Here is a 13,580-nt window from a genome sequence, read left to right as displayed (position 1 = left end):
CAGTATTATGGGCTGTATTACTCATAAACAGTACAGTATTATGGGCTGTATTACACATAAACAGTACAGTATTATGAGCTGTATTACACATAAACAGTACAGTATTATGGGCCGTATTACACATAAACAATACAGTATTATGGGCTGTATTACTCATAAACAGTACAGTATTGTGGGCTGTATTACTCATAACGGGACGCCCCTCGGAGCGGCTTTGTGTAAGGAGGGCGCCCGTGTGGGGACGTCGGAGCGTGAGGTCCTTTCAGACGGAGGACTCGAGCAGCCAGAGGAGCGTGTAGCGAGGGCGACCTTTGGCCGGCTCAGTGCTGGGTAGGATGTGTGATGTCATCAACGTGACGCATCATCACCTCTTCCGAGTTTCAGTGTCGAAAACGTTCGGAGAACGCCGATAGAAAGCAGTATCGAAACTCATCATTTCATTTTTCTGTTTTTTTCTGCTTATTTTTCTTTTGACTTTTTCTCCCCAATTGTACCCGGCCGATTACCCTGCTGTCTGAGCCGTCCCGGTCTCTGCTCCACCCCCTCTGCCGGTCCGGGGAGGGCTGCAGCCTGCCACATGCCTCCTCCCATACATGTGGAGTCGCCAGCCGCTTCTTGTCAACTGACAGTGAGGAGTTTCACCAGGGGGAAGTAGCGCGTGGCACACTATTCCCCCACCCCCCAGTTCCCCCTCCCCCCGAACAGAGGCCCTGACTGACCAGAGGAGGCGCTAGTGCAGCGACCAGGACATATACTCACAGGACATCTACTTGTTTCGTGAAGCACTTTGTCACGTCTGGTTGGAAGGGGGTTTGAAGGGTTTTAGGGAGTTGTGCGGGTGAGGGTCTAAGGAAGGAATGTGGTGTTGCTGTAAGGACCCTTGAGGCACATTTGTGGTGTTGGGCTATACAAATGAAAGTGACTTGACTTGCGCGGCATGGTGGCAACAGTGGTTAGTGCGGTCGCCTCGCAGCAAGAAGGTCCTGGGTTCGAGCCCCGGGGTAGTCCAACCTCGGGGGTCTTCCCGGGTCGTCCTCTGTGTGGAGTTTGCATGTTCTCCCCGTGTCTGCGTGGGTTTCCTCCGGGGGCGCCAGTGTCCTCCCACAGCCCAAAAACATGTAGGTCAGGTGAATCGGCCGTACTAAATTGTCCCTAAGTATGAATGTGTGTGTGTGTGTGTGTCTGTCTGTCTGTGTGTGTGTGGGCCCTGTGTGATGGTCTGGTGGCCTGTCCAGGGTTGACTTACCTACCTGTCTACTTACTAACTTACTAACTCACCCAGAATAAGTGGAGAAGATGACACTGCTGATGTGTTTATCTGTTGTCAATGAGAACCATGTGTTCCATTTTGTAACGCCCCCCCCACCCCCATACACACACTCTCTCTCTCTCTCTCCCCCTCCCCCCCCCAGTTCAGTCTGTCTCTGTCTGTCTCCTGCTATCTGTCGTTCCATCCGCCCTCTGACCAGAGTGTTGCGGGCCACATCAGGTCTGTGTAATCGCAGGTTTAACCCCGGCCTGGGGTCACACACAGTAACCACCGACTTGGTGTAAATCCACCGCTTCATTTCCCGGAAGGCTTTCAGCAGATTCATACTTGAATTGTTCATGCTGAGTCCTTGGTTGAACAGCGGGGTGCGGGATAAATCTGCTGTGTGTGTGTGTGTGTGTGTGTGTGTGTGTGTGTGTGTGTGTGTGTGTGTGTGTGTGTGTGTGTGTGTGTGTGTGTGTGTGTGTGTGTGTTTTGCAGTATTTCAAGCTTAGAGGAAAGGTGAAGAGGCCAACAAAATACATTGGTTTTGTGTGTGTGTGTGTGTGTGTATGCGTGTGTGTATGCGTGTGTGTATGCGTGTGTGTATGCGTGTGTGTGCATGTGTGTGTGTGTGTGTGCATGTGGGTATGCCTGTGTGAGTATGCATGTGTGTATGTGAGTATGCATGTGTGTATGTGTGTGTGAGTATGCATGTGTGTGTGTGTGTGCATGTGTGTGTGCATGTGGGTATGCCTGAGTATGCGTGTGTGTGTGTGTGTGTGTGTGTGTGTGTGTGTGTGTGTGTGTGTGTGTGTGTGTGTGTGTGTGTGTGTGTGTGTGTGTGTGTGTGTCCAAAACGCGCGTGTGGTGGGCAGCTAAACACAGACTCTCAAAGAATCTCTTTCTTCTCGTTTGAAGTGAGTTCAAATGCTCTTCAAAGACTGTCTGCCTGTATGACAGCGGGGAGGGGGGGGCCATGGGGGGGCCCATGTGCTTTAAACATAGCTTATGCTGCATGGCCTGCAACCTCGAATTACGAGCCGTTATTGCCTGCCTCTAATAATGCATCGCAGTGCTGTGCATGTTTGCAGCACAAACTGCAGGCGGGCTGTTCAGTAAACTGTACTTCCTGCTGGCCACCGCTGTGACGAGTCACATGACCTGGACCTGGTCCGTCACAGTAATGGACGACGGGCTTGCACAAATTCCATCGTAGCCTATTTTATTAGTCATTCATTATGTGTGGCTGCCACTCTGCAGCATAAAGCCGTCCACCAGCTGAGGTGTAGGTCGTGCCCAGCAGAACCAGAACTTCAGAGTTCACTGCTGGCTGACGTACTGGATGTTGTCCTCCACCCACCCAAGTCCTCCGTCAGTCCTCGGGGCCCGCCCCTCAGTATCTTGGGCCGATCTGAACATGATCTGGGTCGCGGATGTGATTCTGGTTGACCAAGGAACCGTCGGTGTCTCGTTTTCCTCCCCCGCCCCCCAGTACCCCCCCCCCCCGTCTCCCCTCATCTCCCCCCCTTCCTGGCCCTTGTGTCTCCCTTATAGCAGAAATTACACGCTGCTTTGTGCCTGGCGTAAACAATGTTTTCAACAGTGCAGGCCTGTCCTGTCTCTGCATCCCCCCCCCACACACACACACACACACACACACTCATACACACTCACACACACACATACTCAAACTCACTCACACACACACTCTCTCTCGCTCTCTCTCCCATCGCCTCAGGGGACAAGGGAGACAGGCGTGGGGAAGGGAAGGGAGGGGAGGGGGAGGAGAGAGTGATGAGACACAGGGAGAATGAGAGCGAGGGAGAGAGAGAGCGAGGGAGAGGGAGAGAGAGAGAGCGAGGGAGAGAGAGAGCGAGGGAGAGGGAGAGAGAGCGAGAGAGGGAGAGCGAGGGTGGTATCAGTGGAATAAAGGATTGAAGAGGGCGCGTGCAAAAAGAGCAACAGTCTGTGCCCAAAGCACACAAGTTTGCGTAATTAACTTAATAAGAGTGGGTGAATGATACCCCCCCACGCACCCCCCCCCCCACACACACACACACCCTCTGAGTAACACTCGTCCAGCACGATGATAGTCGGCGGGCTCTCTGACTCACGCTCGGCGTTTCCTACACAGACCCGTGGTTCTTATCGCCTGCCAGCACACCCGGGTCAGTACTGGACGGGACGCCGCAGACGCCTGTCGTCATGGAGACTTGCTGGGCGAAGTGCTGTCTGGTTAAACCCTGGCTTTCACAGTCATTAGTTAAGTGGGGTGTGGGTGACGGCAGTTGTGTGGGGGGGGGGGGCGCTACGGCACACACACCTGCTCTTTGTGAGACACACGCACACCTTTCTCTTTCTTTCTGCCTCCCTCGCCTCCCTCGCCTCTCCGACGCTCCTTCTCTGAGTGCGTCGCTGGCATACAGGCAAATGAGAGGAAGGAGGACTGCTTTGCGTGTGTGTGGTGTGTGTGTGTGTGTGTGTGGGGGGGGTTATAACACATAAAAGGTCTGTTAATGAAAGCTGTACATGCGTCTGTCCGTCCGTCTCGGTGTGTGGGTGGCTAGGGGACACAAAGGGCTTTGCTTCGTGGACAGACTTGCTCTTTTCCTGAGAGACACCTCTTTTTCCAGCTTGCACCTCTTTTTCTAGCTCGCTCGCTCTCTCTCTCTCTCTCTCTCTCTCTCTCTCTCTCTCTCTCTCTCTCTCTCTGCTCTCTCGCTTGCTCTCTCTCTCTTACTCTCTCTGCTCTCTCACTCTCTCTGCTCTCTCGCTTGCTCTCTCTCTCTTACTCTCTCTGCTCTCTCACTCGCTCTCTCACTCGCTCTCTGCTCTCTCTCTTTCACTCTCTCTGCTCTCTCACTTGCTCTCTCACTCACTCTCTCTCTGCTCTCTTGCTCGCTCGCTCTCTCTCTCTGCTCTCTTGCTTGCTCTCTCTCTGCTCTCTCGCTTGCTCTCTCTCTCTCTCTGCTCTCTCACTCGCTCTCTCGCTCTCTCTCTCTGCTCTCTCACTCGCTCTCTCTCTCTGCTCTCTCTCTTTCACTCTCTGCTCTCTTGCTTGCTCTCTCACTCACTCTCTCGCTCGCTCTCGCTCGCTCGCTCTCTCTCACTCTCTCTGCTCTCTCGCTTGCTCTCTCACTCACTCTCTCACTCGCTCTCACTCTCTCACTCACTCGCTCTCTCGCTCGCTCTCTCTCTCACTCACTCTCTCTCACTCTCTGCTCTCTCTCACTCACTCTCTGCTCTCTCACTCACTCACTCACTCTCTCTGCTCTCTCGCTCACTCTCACTCTCTCTCACTCACTCACTCGCTCTCTCTCTCTCACTCACTCTCTCACTCACTCTCTCTGCTCTCTCGCTCGTTCTCTCACGCTCTCTTGCTCTCTCTCTGCTCTCTCTTGCTCGCTAACTCTCTCACACTCTCTCTGCTCTCTCACTCCCTCTCTCTCTCTCTCTCTGCTCTCCCTCTCTCTCTGTCTCTCTGTCTGTCTCTGAATGGATGAGAGTCGGTGGTCAGGGATCCAGAGGTTACATAAAGGGGATGGTGGAGCAGAGGAAGAAAGCTGAAAGATGTTACATAAAGAGCTGCAGCGGCACAAAGGTTAAAATAAATGGAGCCTTATAGGCAGCAGACATGGCAGAGTGAGAAAGAGAGAGAGAGAGAGAGATAGAGAGAGAGAGAGAATGGACATTACATAAACAGATAAAGCTGGGGCGAATTATTGGTGGCTTTGCGTTGGCGTTACATAAAGCGATGGGCTCATGTAGCAGAATGAATGACAAGATGTGGTGTGGTGTGCGCTTGTGCGTGTGTGTGTGTTTGCTTGTTTGTTTGTTTGTTTGTTTGTTGGAGTGTGTGTGTGTCTGTCTGTCTGCGGCCAAATCCAGCCTTAAAAGACTTGGTTTTACTTCCTATCAATTTTGCCCGGATTAGCAAAGACGGCGCTCGCCATCTGACGAGTCCCGGCGTTCCGCGAGCAACAGGACAAAGCCGTGCACGAGTCACACGTGCACGAGTCCTGACGTGCACGCCCGCCCGTGCCCTCGCGTTCTGTGCCGGCTCGGAAAAGCCAAATACTCTTTGCGGTACAGAGGATGATCTCTGATCTGGGCATTGTTTGTTTATCTCTCCGTGCATCATCACCCTGTCTCTCTGGGATTCTGTCCATCCATCATTTCCTATCTGGACATATCTGCTATTGCTCGCTCGCTCTCTCTGTCTGTCTCCGTCTCTGTCTCTCTCTCCCTCCCTCCCTCCCTCCCTCTGTCTCTCTGTCTCTGTCGCTCTCTCCCTCCCTCTCTCTCTCCCCCCTCTCTCTCCCTCCCTCCCTCGCTCCCCTTTCAGGGCCTGCTTTGTGTAGCTGTCATGTAACACTCCTTAATAACTCTCATTAGCTCGGGGAGTGACATGAAAGACCCATGTATATTAATTTGTGCGCGCGCACACACACACACACACACACACACACACACACACACTAAAATGATAATCCACTCCGTTTGATATTGGGATCGTGATTATCGATCACAATATTATTCCTAAATATTTTGTTTTTGTTTATGTATTGGTTTATATGTGTGTGTGTGTGTGTGTGTGTGTGTGTGTGTGTGTGTGTGTGTGTTACTGCACTATGCTGTATAATATATTGTACTGTGTGTGTGTGTGTGTGTTTTTACAAGTCTTTGTGGCTCCTGTTCCCAGGTACTACTACAACAAGAGGATCCTCCATAAGACCAAAGGCAAGAGGTTCACCTACAAGTTCAACTTCAACAAGCTGGTGCTGGTCAACTACCCCTTCATCGACATGGGCTCCGCCGGTAGGCCTTCAGGGATGCTGCGCACGCGTGTGTGTCTGTGTGTGTGTTTGTGTGCGTGCGTGCGTGTGTGTGTGTGTGTGTGTCTTTGTTCAGATACAGCTAGATTACATAGGATTACTTAGACAAGACTATATATTAACTCTCACCAGCCTCACACCCTCTTCTTTTCTTTTGTCTCTCCTCCCCTTTTTTCCCCATCTCCCTGTCCCTAACCCAAACTCCCTCTCTTTTCTCTTTTCGCTTTCTTTCTTCTCTTTTTTTTCCTTTCTTGTCCTCCCGCATCCTTCCTCTTCATCTCTGCCTTGCCTCGCTTTGCTGTCTTCAGGCAGCAGTGTGCCCCAGAGTGCCCCCCCTGTCCCCACCAGCGCTGGGACCCACTTCCGCTTCCCCCCCTCCACACCCTCCGAAGTGCTGTCCCCCAACGAGGACCTGCGCAGCCCGGGTGGCGTGTTCAGCGCTGTGGCCCGACGGATGGCACGTGGCTCGGTCAGCGACTGCAGCGACGGCACGTCCGTCAACTCTGAGATCGAGGACGGCAACGGAGGAGCAGGAGAAGAGAGAGGGGGTGAAAGAGGGGTGAGCGGAGGAGGTGGAGGCAGCAGCGGTGGAGGAGGAGGAGCCTATCGGGGCATCATCCACCCCCGCCTGTCCCATGAGTCCCTATTCCGCATATATGGAGGAGCAGGGAACCCTGGCGGGCATCCAGGCTCCCGCGGCCCTACGGGGCACAGGGTCCACCCAGAGCCCCTGTCCCCTTTCCCCGTGTCCCCTCTCCCCGGGCCAGGAGGAGCCGGCCTCCTCGCCCCTCCCCTGTCTCCAGCCCTGTCCATGACCCCCTCCTCCCACCTCCCCTACACCCCTTCCCCCACCCTGTCCCCCATGCTGGGCTCACACTTCTCCTTCAACCCGGAAGACATGAAGCGCTACCTGCAGGCCCACACCCAGTCGGTGTACAACTACCACCTCAGCCCCCGGGCCTTCCTCCATTACCCGAACATCGTCATCCCTCAGCCCCACCGGCTGGCCGCGGACAAAGGCGGTCTGGGCGGAGAGAGAGGGGCGGCTGAGAGGGGAGAGAGAGCAGCGGCAGCTGGAGGGGAGCGAGGGGGAGGAGAGCGGGGGGGTGGAGGAGGAGAGAGGCACCACCACCTGTCTTTGGCGCACTCCGCCCACCACCACCCACCCCACTCTGCCCATCCCCATCCTCACCCCCACTCCCACCCTATCCACCACCCACTCCACCTGGGAGAGGAGCCTCCACACCTGTCACCCTTCAAGTTCAAATTGCAGCCGCCGCCGCTGGGGCGGAAGCAGCGGGAGGGCCAGAGCAACCCCAGGCAGAGCTCCCTGTCCTCCGGCTCGGGCTCAGGGTCCTTGTCCTCCACGTCTGGGCTGGGCTCTTCGCTGTCGTTTGGCAGTGACCTGAGTTCAGCCAGCGGCTCGGGGCTTGTCTCCAATTCCTCCTCCACACAGTCCCTCAACAGTGCTGGCCTGCCCAAGATCAAGGTTAGAGAGACACACACACGCACACACGTACAGACACAGACTAGGAAGAGTTTGTTCACATTCTGGACAACCAGGAAATTTATAGACTAGTCTTCCATGAATGGAAATCATCTGGAAAATGGTCAAATTGATCAGTTGTCCTGGAAATTTTGTTGAAGTCATGAAAAATTATAAAATTGTGTTATAAAGTCGCATCTTTACCTGCCGTGATGGAATTTTTTAGGCATATTTTAGCTACCAAGATTGGACATTAATGTTTGAACTTTGGTGAGTGTGTTCAGTAAAAGTTACACAGTCCATTTTTCTTTTTTGAGGGGGGGGGGATTTTTCCCCCTTTTTCTCCCCAGTTACACCTAGCCAATCACTCCACTCTTCTGAGCCGTCCTGGTTGCTGCTCAACCCCCTCTGCTGATCCGGGGAGGGCTGCAGACTACCACATGCCTCCTCCGATACATGTGGAGTCGCCAGCTGCTTCTTTTCACCTGACAGTGAGGAGTTTCACCAGGGGGACGTAGCGCGTGGGAGGATCACGCTATTCCCCCAAGTCCTCCTCCCCCCCGAACAGGCGCCCCGATCGACTAGAGGAGGCGCTAGTGCAGCGACCAGGACACATACCCACATCCGGCTTCCCACCTGCAGACACGGCCAATTGTGTCTGTAAGGACACCTGACCAAGCTGGAGGTAACACGGGGATTCGAACCGGCGACCCCTGTGTTGGTAGGCAACAGAATAGACCGCCACGTTACCCGGACACCCTCACTTAGTCCATTGTTGACTGTCGAGACTTCCACTGATGGTTAAAGGGAAATTTTGCCACTCACGCTGTGCACGTCCAGGAAGTACTGATGGTCTGTGTTGTCTGTGAAGACTTGGAACTTCTTTGGTGTAACTCATATGAGAGAGAAAACAGCCTCCCTGTTCAGAGAGCCTCACCCACATTACTACATGTACCAGCAAGCATCTCGCCAGGATGCAGCCCTCCAGACATGCCACAATGCTGTAATGCCTCTAATAGCCACGTACACTCTCTCTCTTTCTATCTCTCTCTCTCTCTCTCTCTCTCTCTCTCTCTCAGAAAGCATAGTGGACAACTTGAATAAACAAAGTGTTGCTTACTCGTGGCTCGCTCCCATTTGTTGTTATATTCATTTAACGATGACACTCGTGGAAACTGGGTGATTCAGCCTCTGTTGGCGTGTCGGGACACCGTTCACAAACAACACCAGTCACTAAAGGCCTCTGGGAGCTCGCTGTAACTTGCTGTGCGGCCTTGGCGGTGGTGGCCTCCGCCTCCACCGCTCTATGTTGGACTCCCTCGGTATGGCTGAATGCTAGAACCTTCTGGAATATCATCAGACTCATCTAAAAGAGACATGCTGAGATCATTTTGCTGTCCAAGTGATTTTGGGGTCAAACAGCTGAGCGTATGACCGTAAATATGGCCGCCTTGCATTTCCAAGACACACGGGATCTGCTTCCCATTGATTGGAAATCAAATTCGAAACAACTCTCCGTTTCTCAGCAGTGGTTCCTCTGCCACACATCGACATCAGCGAAAAGTTATAGGACCGTGGAAATAAGCAAGGTTTCTGCAGCTGGCCACGGCAGTACAGACAACAGTGGAAAGTCGACTGGCCGTTACAGACATGGAATCCCTATGAATTATAAATGCAGATATGGCTGAAAATCGGTGTAGGGTTCCTTTAATGCTGAATATTATGACCTTCCCTCAGCAAAGGCTGTCAGGCATATCCAAGCAGAAGTTCCCAAAAAGCCCGGGAATGCTGAGATGCAGTGAAGTGACCAGGAGCAATGCAGAGAAAATCACTGCTAGGGCACCCAGGTAGCGTAGCGGTCTATTCCGTTGCCTACCAACACGGGGATCGCCGGTTCGAATCCCCGCGTTACCTCCAGCTTGGTCTGGCATCCCTAAAGACACATTTGGCCGTGTCTGCGGGTGGGAAGCCGGATGTGGGTATGCGTCCTGGTCGCTACACTAGCGCCTCCTCTGGTCGGTCGAGGCACCTGTTCGGGGGGAAACTGGGAGGAATAGCGTGTTTCTCCCACACGCTATGTCCCCCTGGTGAAACTCCTCACTGTCAGGTGAAAAGAAGTGGCTGGCGACTACACATGTATCGGAGGAGGCCTGTGGTAGTCTGCAGCCTTCCCTGGATTGGCAGAGGGGGTGGAGCAGCGACCGGGACAGCTCAGAAGAGTGGGGTAATTGGCCAAGTACAATTGGGGAGAAAAAGGGGGACCCCCCCCAAAAAAATCACTGCTAGACATGTTTGGTGTTCCCTGTTCAGTCTTACAAAAGCTGAATTTAACCTGTCTGTAAAGCTACTTAGATGAGACTTCAGACCCTCTCTCTCTCTTTCACTTTCTCTTTCACTTTCTCTTTCTTTCTCTGTCTGTCTAGGTGGAGCCTATCTCTGACATAGAGTCGGAAGAAGAGGTGGAGGTGACGGACATCAGTGATGAGGACCCAGATGAGCGAGATGAGGAGTTTGAGCTCTTTTCCCCGCGACACGCCAGAGCCCCGGTCCACCCCCATCCCCATCCCCATCCAGACGAGGACCTGGACGAGGAGGTCTTCAAAGCGCCCGCCCCGCCCGGCCTGACACCCTTCTTTACCTCGCCACACATGCACCCCCACGCGCACCGCGGGCAGCCGCTGTTGCCCCTGCCCACCCTCAAGAGCGAGCCGAGCGATGTGGGGGATGGCGGCACCCCGCCTCCTCAGACGGGCCCGGTGGGAGCCCCCCAGACCAAGTGCATCCCGCTGAAACTGCGTTTCAAGAGGCGCTGGAGTGAGGACCAGCGCATGGAGGCATCGCAGGAGGAGTCGGATGACAAGAAGGTGCGGGCAGAGGAGAGGGAGAGGCAGAGGAACGGGCGGATGGAGACGGAGGAGAACGGAACGGGCAGTGGAGAGGGGGACAGCCCGCCCCCACTGGGGTATGAGGGCTCTTTACCCCCGCCACTGACCTCACACAGGAGGGTGAGTGCCGAACTGCACCGTGCCACGGCACAGTTGTCTCTGGAGCACAAGGACTGCTAACCAGACCCGCACACATTCACACACATTCACATATAGTTTCACACACACACACACACACACACACACAGCCCAAACACTAATGTTCCAGCACAGGTGGAGGTGGTACAGGTGAAAGTAGGTGGATTCTCTGGAGTCACGCTGTCACGCTGACGGCTCTGTAGAAGTTAGCGAGAGTTCATGAACCTCTAAACAACTGAGAGCAGGGCCCAACACACACACACACACATATACACATACACACACATATACACATACATACACACACCCCACCCATATAGCTGTTTGGATCAGAATCCTCCGGGGTTCACTCAGACCTGGAAGAGGGGTTGAATTGAAGCAGGGAAGCCCTCCCTCCCCTTCCGTCTCCTCACCTCGCACCTGACCAGCGCATCTCAGATTCGAGCCCAGCCCCAGCAGTACATCTCCTGGCTTCAGGCCATCCATCCATCCTGTCGCTCTCCTTCGGGAGCCTGCCGCCCTCCCACAGAGCCAGCGTCACAGCCCGGCGTCTGGGGAGGACCCGCCCACTGGCTGGTTATCACTGTGGAGACGGCCAGTGCTTCGATAAGTGCCTGTATCCTAAACACACAGCCTTGGAGTGATGCGGACGAGAAGGAACTGTCACTCACCGGGTCCAGTTGGACAGCTGGACACAAAACGAGACATTGAGGACAAAAAGCGTTTGTGACTCTCGAGACACAAGGAAGGGAGAGGGGGCTTACGGGTGGTGTTGACTAACAATTCCCCACGAAACTGGCCCGCTCCACTCAGGGAAGCTGATCGCTGTATGATTTTTGGATTGACGCAAGCCTACAGACACACACACACACACACACACACACACACACACACACACACACACACACACACACACACACAGAAGACCCAGCCAAGGGAGTGATTGGAATTTGGGGACTCACTGTTGAGGCTTAGCTCATGGACAAGGCTACTCAAGGAACACAAACAGACATTCGCACTCAAACACAGACAAATATAAGCACACACACACACACACACACATTTGTGCACTGTTTCGTTCTCTGGCCCACTGTTCTCTTAGAGATGTTTTGACTTCTGTCTGTCTGTCTTCAGTGTTCCCTCTCCCTCCCTCTTTGCCTCGTGGAGCACCCATGGACAGACTGTGATTCCACCCCAAATGGTTTGACACCCCCCCCCCCCCAGGAGGAAGCACAACATTAACTCAGAAGGAGAGGAGGAACAGGACCAAGGGGAGGCGAGTCGAATCGAGTCAGTTTTATTTGTGTAGCCCATTATCGCAAATTAAAAATTTGCTTCGGTGGGCTTCACACTAAGAAAGGAGTTAAGGAGTAGCTGCGGTTTCTCCAGCTGGAGAGCCGCTAAAGGGGACCACGACGGGAGGGGCCAGTGGCGGCGAAAGGCGCTAGAGGGTCAAAGGTTTGGGGTCTAGAATTTGATGCCCTGCTAGCCTAGCCTGTTAGCCTAGCCTGTTAGCCTAGCGGAGCCTGCACATTGACCATGGGTGCCCACAAGTCCTTGTGGTGTAAGAGCCTAGTTCACCAGCTCCAACTCGTCTAACAACCATAGTCCTGATAGTGTTAACTAAACCAGCAAATGTTCGTATACAAACACACACTCACACACATACACACACACTCATGCATTGCACTGCCTTTAGCTCCTTAACTTGCTCCCTCTCTCTCTCTGGACAGTAAACTCTCCCCAACGTGACCTCAGCCTCAGAAAGTGGATCTGAGCATTGTGGGATTTGTAGTTCCCGGGGGTTGCAGACCCGCGGCGAACCCCCAGGAGCCGGAGAGAGCGGGGACATCCTAGACCTCACACACACTGCCTCTCTATGCCTTGTTTTTATAGCATGTACAAACTGAGCTCTAATACACACACGTACAAACTATATCTTTATATATTATATAAGAAATTATTAAAAAAAAAAAGAAAAACAGTGAGATTTTAACGAACCATAGCATTTTAATGAGGTGACTGATTCAGGATTCATTTTTGTAAGCTGATTATTTTGAGCGGTCAGAAGCGAATCAGATGTAAATTACTTTGCTTTTTGTCTCTTTGCCGGTAAAAAAAAAAAAAAAGCGAGGGGGGGGGAGTGTTTGGGTAGGGGCAAACGAGGAGGACGGGGTGGGGGTGGGGAGGGTGGGGGTCAGAGTTTTGTCTTACTTTTGTTCCGCAGAGAAACAAGCCAGAAAACGGCACACGCCAGTCGAAAAAGAATAAAACCAGCAAGGACACAGCGGAGCGTGGCCGCCTCGCTCGTAACAGAGGCGCGGGGTTTACAGTTAGGCTGCTGCAGTTCGCCCCTTTCAGCATGCGGTTCCCCTCCCCCGGGCACGGCGGGTCACCCCTCCGGCTCTTGACCTCAGCCGGCCTGGCCTTTAAGGCCTCCGCTCCGCCACGCCCTGTGGTGTGGAGGACGTCAGTCCTGTCTTTTCTCTTAGGCCAGTCAGCTCAGCGCTCCACAGTTTGCAGGCTGCCAGCCGGCTACGGGGGAGGGAGGGAGGGGGGTAAGGGGGTTAATCATTACTATAAGATAGCCTGGAAAAGCTGCACGTATGACATATAAGACCTGACCCGATACGCCCTCTCCTCAAAGCTATGCACATTCACACGCACACCCACACACACACACACACACATACACAAACACAAACACGTTCTCACTTACACATGCACATAACGCACACACACGGTGTGGCCGCCCCTCGGACGCGTCCTCATCCCCAAGCGCTCCATCCGCGTAGCCGGGTCTGGCTGCTTAGCTCCGTCACGGTGACCCGCGGGCCTGCCGTGACCCGGCCATTCACATGTCAGTGAAGAGATGGATCTATAGCAGGGGGACTGCGTGGGATAGATGGCCTCCGGGCCCCGTCTGTGTGGCCAAGCTGATCGAAATTCCCTCATCGGACCCCTGTGGTCTGGGTTGGAGGATG

At 53.7% G+C, this 13,580-nt stretch overlaps 1 protein-coding gene across 1 annotated transcript in view; it reads left to right on the top strand.

The window, feature by feature from the left end:
* Window positions 1-12,715, top strand: part of erfl3 (Ets2 repressor factor like 3) — a 74,746-nt gene extending 62,031 nt beyond the window's left edge. The window contains exons 3-5 of the mRNA XM_056286315.1: window positions 5,955-6,070; window positions 6,396-7,576; window positions 9,997-12,715. Coding sequence (XP_056142290.1) covers window positions 5,955-6,070; window positions 6,396-7,576; window positions 9,997-10,638 — 1,939 coding nt within the window. The 3' untranslated portion in view covers window positions 10,639-12,715. The remainder of the gene's footprint in view (window positions 1-5,954; window positions 6,071-6,395; window positions 7,577-9,996) is intronic.
* Window positions 12,716-13,580: the final 865 nt, after the last annotated feature.

The sequence above is a fragment of the Lampris incognitus genome, chromosome 9, assembly GCF_029633865.1.
Source record: "Lampris incognitus isolate fLamInc1 chromosome 9, fLamInc1.hap2, whole genome shotgun sequence".
Taxonomy (NCBI): domain Eukaryota; kingdom Metazoa; phylum Chordata; class Actinopteri; order Lampriformes; family Lampridae; genus Lampris; species Lampris incognitus.
This window is presented reverse-complemented; position numbering and strand designations above follow the sequence as displayed.